The sequence below is a fragment of the Tenrec ecaudatus genome, chromosome 14, assembly GCF_050624435.1.
Source record: "Tenrec ecaudatus isolate mTenEca1 chromosome 14, mTenEca1.hap1, whole genome shotgun sequence".
Taxonomy (NCBI): domain Eukaryota; kingdom Metazoa; phylum Chordata; class Mammalia; order Afrosoricida; family Tenrecidae; genus Tenrec; species Tenrec ecaudatus.
This window is the reverse complement of record NC_134543.1, coordinates 55,252,425-55,259,127: the sequence shown is the minus strand read 5'-3', so window position 1 is coordinate 55,259,127 and position 6,703 is coordinate 55,252,425. Positions and strand designations below refer to the sequence as shown.

General features: G+C 40.0%; 1 protein-coding gene across 7 annotated transcripts in view; it reads right to left on the bottom strand.

The window, feature by feature from the left end:
* Nucleotides 1-4,097: 4,097 nt before the first annotated feature.
* The window catches only part of L2HGDH (L-2-hydroxyglutarate dehydrogenase), a 68,047-nt gene continuing 65,441 nt past the window's right edge, over nucleotides 4,098-6,703 (bottom strand). For all 7 annotated transcript variants that reach the window (XM_075531197.1, XM_075531199.1, XM_075531198.1 and 4 more), the window contains one exon: nucleotides 4,098-4,527. In XM_075531197.1, coding sequence (XP_075387312.1) covers nucleotides 4,332-4,527 — 196 coding nt within the window. In that variant the 3' untranslated portion in view covers nucleotides 4,098-4,331. The remainder of the gene's footprint in view (nucleotides 4,528-6,703) is intronic.

Below are 6,703 nucleotides of genomic sequence, written 5' to 3'. Positions count from 1 at the left end.
GCACCAAAGATGGGAAGATCTACGCACCTGAGAAATAGCAATGGATGTGTGGTCTGGGTGGTTTAGAAAGCCTGTCCCGAATCTTACCCAGGCCCCCAAATTCCCTTGTCCATAAAGTGATATCCTGAAAATATATCTTTTATAAGAGCTCAATTTATTAGTATAAGAATTATTTTCCCCTAATAAAATGTTAAAAAAGAAAAGAAAAACAAAGAAAGAAAATGATTAGGGCAAAGAATGTACAGATGTGCTTTATACAATTGATGTATGTATATGTATGGATTGTGATAAGAGTTGTATGAGCCCCTAATAAAATGTTTTTAAAAAAAGAATTATTTTATCTTATCTTTTAATAGTTTGATTGGCATATGATTCAATCATTCAATCATATTAAGAAGAGTTGCACAATCAACAATACACTCAATTTAAGAACATTTTCTTCTTTCTTGTACACATTATTAATTCCCCATTTCTCCCAATCTTACCTGCCACACCCCAAGAAACAATTGATCCACTTACTGTCTGTAGATATAGATCTATCTTGGATTTCATGTACAGATAAATATACCCAAGGATTCCAACAACAATTACAAAGTAAAAGAGAGAGGAAAACTTGAATTAAAAAGAGCAGGAAATACTACAAACTGAATCAAACTTAAAATGGGTCAAAAGGGCGATCAAATGATAACATGTTAAATTGTAACCTAACTGCATCTGCAATAATCCACTTTCTGATGCTGTCTGCATGATAGCCAGGTGATTCGCCTGCCTGCTCTATGGACGAAAGGGCTTCTTCATTTAAAAAAAAACCAGAAACAACTTTACAATGAATCATAAGAGAGATCCAATGGTACTCCATTTTAACCTAACCACAGTTGCCATAACCCGCTTTACAATGCTGTCTGCTCACAAGGCTATCCACATCCTTTGGCTAGGGTCGGGGCGAGTGCACTGGATGATATGACCTAGCTCTTCTAGCTAGAGCCTTTGTCTCTCCCCAAATAACCTTTGTTTTTCTGAGGTGTCTGCGTAAGACAGGAGAAGACACTAACTGGATGATACGATTCGGCTGAGTGATTGTTAACAGAATTGATTGAGAGTTCCATCTTGGTGGGCATAAAATGAGTCACGTAGGAAGCAAGAAGGGCAGTGCTCACTATCAGTACGAGTAGAGGTGGGAGCGCATGGATCGAGGAGACAACTGTGACCCTAGAGTGACACAGTCGGAGCAGCAGTAGGACCAGGAGACAGAGCCGGGGAATTCCCAGTGTAGAGAGCAAATAAATTGGAGTGCTTATGGGTACGAGGCCTACTGAGCACTGAATTGTGGGGACTGAATTTGTTGATCTACTGAGCTGGGGCTGAGGCCCTTTGGATTGAGGCTTAGAGTGAAGTGGCATGTCCTTTGGGTATTGATTGGTAGCCCTAAAAGAGTTTTGTAACATTGCCCAAATAGGGCAGAGGCCAGGCCGAGTGGCTGAGGGTCAGAGAAAGTCCTGCCTGTGAGCATGGCAGAGAAGACACTTTCGTGAATGAACTGTATCCTGAGCATTTCTCACCTGAATTGTAACCTGCTAACTTTCCTGATAAACCCCAGAGCCTTGTCTGTGGCCCTGGCAGTGCATTCTAGAACCCAGCGCAATAAAGCATGCATGCGAGGGGTGGCTGGTGTCAGAACTGGTCAGGAAGGTTGGAGGGTGGGGCATGCATGGCAACCCAGCCTTGAGGGCCAGAGAGGTCCAATGTGGCCCCCACGATGTTTCTTTAATGAAGGTTTCAAAAATTGGTGGACAAATAAAATGTAACGATATAACAATTTTTCATGAACGTTTTGAAGCCGAGCATTTCCAGTGGATGAATTTAATCACCACCGTGGTGTTAGGTTCTCACTCTGAACAAAATGCTACCAGTCCTGCCCCGCCCTCACAATGATGTTTCAGCCCGTGGGTGCAGTCACAGTGTCCCTGCTTGTCGTCCCCTTCATTCGGTTCTATCACTGTTTGATAGCAACAAAGTTACAAGGGGTTATTCTGAAGATAGTTATTGTATTTTATTTTTAAATGATAGTTTTAAAAAGTTGGTTGAAATTTTATAGAGCTCTGGTGACGTGATGGTCTGCTAAGGTCAAGGTCGGCTGTTTAAAACCACCAGCCGCTCCTGGGAATAAAGACAGGACTTTCTATTCCTGTAAAGACTTACTGTACAATCTTGGAAAATTGCAGGGGCAGTTCTACCCTTCCTAAAAGGTTTACTATGGGTCTGCATTCACTTGATGGCAGGCAGTTTGGTTTTGTTTGAAATTTAACTATTTAAATTTAACTTTATCAATTTCCTATTGATAAATAAAGTCCCTCTGTTATCACTTCGCTTTCCCTAAATTAAAACTCTAGCTCCATGGGCAAGTCCAGGCATGCCATCACATCACCCTCAAGCCACATTCAAAGATAAAACTTCTCATTTTATCTAAGAACAACAACTCCAAATCACCACCTTGGAGTCCATTCTGACTTTTAGTGACCCTAAAGGATGCTAGAAATGCCCTGGTGGGTTTCTGAGATGGGAACTGTTTTGGTTGCTAACTGCTGACCTTGTAGTTAGCAGCCCAATCCACAACCAAGGAGGTCACTTTGAAGTGAACCCCTCTCTTAGCAAAAAGTAACTCAAAAAGCAAAACAAAAGCCATTACCATAGCTTGAGTTTGGTTTAGGGTTTAACAAAACAAAAGGAACACTAATCATGTCTGAAGGCTCAGGTAAAAGGCCTTACACTACATAAAATGAATTACCAAATGAATTGTTGGTATACTAAGACTTCATCACAAACGTAATGCAAAACTGTCCATTCTTGCTTGACCTAAAATACTAATTGACTTCAAACTTTTTGACGCTCCTATGATTAAACTCTCTCCCGCATCTTTACATTCCACACTAGAAAAATTTCATCATTAAAAAAAAAAGATTGGCTGCTATATAGATTATGCTATGTTAAGTTCATGTTTTATACAGAAAGTTTGAGCAAAGGTTCTTATGAAAATAAAATGTTTTCAATAACACCAAGGCTCATTAAACAGTTTTAATATTAATATGCATTTTCTTGTACACAAAACCAAAATGTACCAGTATTAAATAATACACCCTACTGACAAAATATTAAATATTTTAAAGTAGGATAATCTATAAATTTAAAACATTTTGAAAGAATTTTTCATTTGTATTTTTTGGGGGTATACAGTACAGATGAGAATAGAGTGAAATTATTTTAATGAAGTACTTTTTCATAATTCCAGCCATTCCGTTTAGTGTACACAGAATCTTACTGTTGACATGAGAGAATTATTAATATATTCTGTATCTTAATAATCTTATCCTGAAACAGAAAAACCGGGCTCTCGGAGAAATCAGCGGTTATGGAGAGCCATTGGGGCTGAGGACCTTTCACAGTAGTGGAAGAGAGAGCCCAGTCAGCGCAACTGCTGAGCCTTCAAGTGCAGGGAAGGAAAGCGTGAAGAAAGTTCTCTCCGTGAGTCAACATTCACCCCTCTCCACTCCTCCATCCAGAGCTCTCCAGAGAGCGGAGGAGAGCACATGTGAGGGGCAAGGACAAACACCACCTCACCGAATGACCTTCTGTAGCAAACACCTCCCCAGTCACACAAAGTTGCTACATTTTCAGTGACATTTCTATTTTCCATCTTGGTGAGTTATAAGAATCATTTCAACAGCTGCCAGTACAAAACACGGTGTGGCACTGGGCAGCCCTTTAAAACACTCACGAAACGCACATGAATGGAAGGCATTTTTGCGATTTCCGAAGTGAATGCCTCAAATGTAGGCATTTACCAAAAATGGAGAAATATCCTTATGAGAGTTTATAGGAGCTCTGGAAAACCAAGTAAACAGGATTCATCAGGGGTGTGGCCAATTTTGAGATGTTTAATGTGACTGCAATAAACAATGTTTTTAAGTCACAATTCTAGATATCAATGTCAGGGAATAAAAAAAGATTTAAGTTATTTCTGTTTCTTCAACACAGACACGGAAGAATAGGTAACAACTACTCACAGTAGACTGCTGGTTAGAGATGATAATACACCAAAATTCACTGTAAAATTTTAATTTTATTTTGCAAAGTTTTCTGAAAAATATGGGTAAGAAAAATCTCAGGTAAACTATAGAAAATATAAAATTTGTGTACTTTCTTCAACTTCAATCTGTGACTTAAAATATGAGATTTTAAAATACTTTGCTTTAAAATCAAAGAATATCATGGGTGGATTCTTGCTGCTGAATGTAGAGATTAAAATGCACCCCTAGCTCCTCTCATTATTTTATTTACAATTCAAATCGTTCTTGTACTTCATCTGCAATCATTCCAGAAATTGCCAGGGAAGATGTGGCAGCAGGGGAAGGTGCGTTTCTCACATGAAGAATGCGACTTCCAATATCCCCAACTCCTCCATCAAATATAAAATCTTCGACCAAATTCCCATCTCTGTCCAGGGCTTGGGCTCTTACTCCAGCGGGACCTCTGTAAAAGCAAGAGTGGTGGTCAACTGACAGAAGAACTAGGACCCTTCACAACTCCAGGCAAAAACCACACTGCCATCGCGAGAATGCCAACCGTGACACTACAGGACAGGGTGGACCAGACCGTGTGGGTTCCTGAGACTGTAATTCTTTTCATTTTTTATAATTTAAGTTTTATTAACACATAATTCACAAATAATACAATTTGGTGTTCAATCATCTGAAGAAAAGTTGTACAGTTCTTTTGCTGTGGTCTCTCTCTCGATCCTTTCTTTCCCCCTCCCTCCTCTCTCCCCTTTTTCTCTTCTCTTCTCCTCTCTTCTCTCTCTATCACCTTCTTCTCTCCATAATAAAAACCCATTTGGATCACCCAAAAAAAAAAAAAAAAGAAGAGTTGTACAATCATCACCACAATGGATTTTAGACCCTTTTCTTCTTTCTTGTACTCGTTATCAACCCCGTTTCCCCCAACTTCCCCTGCCATAGCCTCAAGGAATTATTAATCCAGTACTGTCTCTATAGATTTACCTAGCCTGGATTTTGTATACAGAAAGACATTAAGAAACAAAAACAAAAAATTAAGAGCATAATCTACATTTAACCGCCTCCCTGGGGGAAGGACAACAGAAAAGTGAGTGAAGGGAGACATAGGTCAGTGTAAGACATGGAAAAACAATAATTTATAAATTATCAAGGGGTCATGAGGGAGGGAGGGAAAAATGAGGAGCTAATACCAAGGGCTCAAGTAGAAAGAAAATGTTTTGAAAATGATGGTGGCATCAAATATACAAGTTGTGCTTGAAATAATAGATGCTTTTATGTATTGTAATAAGAGCTGTATTAGCCCCCAATAAAATGATTTTTAAAAATAATAAAGTGGGTTAAAAGGGAGATCATATGATAAGATGCCAAATTTAACCTTACTGCATTTGCAACAAGCCAACTTCCAATCCTTATGATAGCAAAGTTATTCACATCTGGTTTATATGGTCAAAGAGGATCCACCAGGGGCATAATCTACATGTACTTCTCCTTGACTTTTTTTTTTTAACTGAAACAACTTTAGAATGGGTCAAAAAGGAGATCAAGTGTTAGTACATCTTAACCTAATAATCAACTTTACAATGTTCTCTGATAACAAGGCTATTCACATATGGTCAGAGGAGATTTACAGGGGGCTTAATTCAAGTGTGGATCCTGCAAATGGATGTTGGACTTCCACTCTGTCCACAGCCTTCTGCTAACCAGGTATTTACAATTGACTGCTACTCTTTTTAAAAATTTTTTACTATGACCCTTTCGGGCAGAAGAAAGCCCTTTCTTCCCGGGGAAGTTGATGGTTTCGAACTTGCAGTTGACAACCCAACACATTACCACTGTGCCAGCAGGGCTTACAACTAGTGGTTTTCAAATCCATTCTTAAAACAAGTCTTTATTTTTTCAAACTGCGGAAACCTGAAAGGTTTGTTATTTAGCCAAAGTTGTAATCTGTGTTAAGCCCATGTCATTAGCCTATAGCACAGGTTCCAAAACTCATTTGAACTACTACCCCCTTTCAGAAAAGAAAAGAAAAATCAGTGCCCCAATAGCGATGGAAACCTTTTGTACCACAGCCCACAATCTGGGATAGGAGACTACCTGCCTGCTTTCGCAGGTGCCAGGGGACAGAATCGTTCATTTTGGGAAACACTGGCCGAGAGCATAAAATTCAGCTGGTAGTAAGAGTGCATTCGATGCTTATAAAATGAATGAGCACGCAGGTTAGTTGGTTAGGCGGTCTGCCTTGTTTTTGTAGAGCCCTGGTAGCACAGGTTACAGGCACTGGGCCCCTAACATTAAGGTCAGTAGTTCAAACCCACTAGCTCAGGGTTTCTCCACCTTCCTAATGCCGTGACTCTCTAATACAGTTCCTCATCACTGTCATTGTGCTACCATTATGAATCGGGCGAGCCCTGTGAAAGGGGTGGAGAACCGCTGCCTCGCTGCTCCACAGGAGAAAGGAGAGGCCGCCTGCTCCTGCAGAGATTTAGTCTCAAGAACCCGACGGAGCTCTACTCTGTCCTATTGGATGACGAGGAGTCCGCTTGATGCCAGTGGGGGGGCATGATTTTTCCAGGTCTTGCAAGTTTTCTGTCTTGGACAGGCTGTGATCTTATGAGTTTTCCATCATGAGTTTT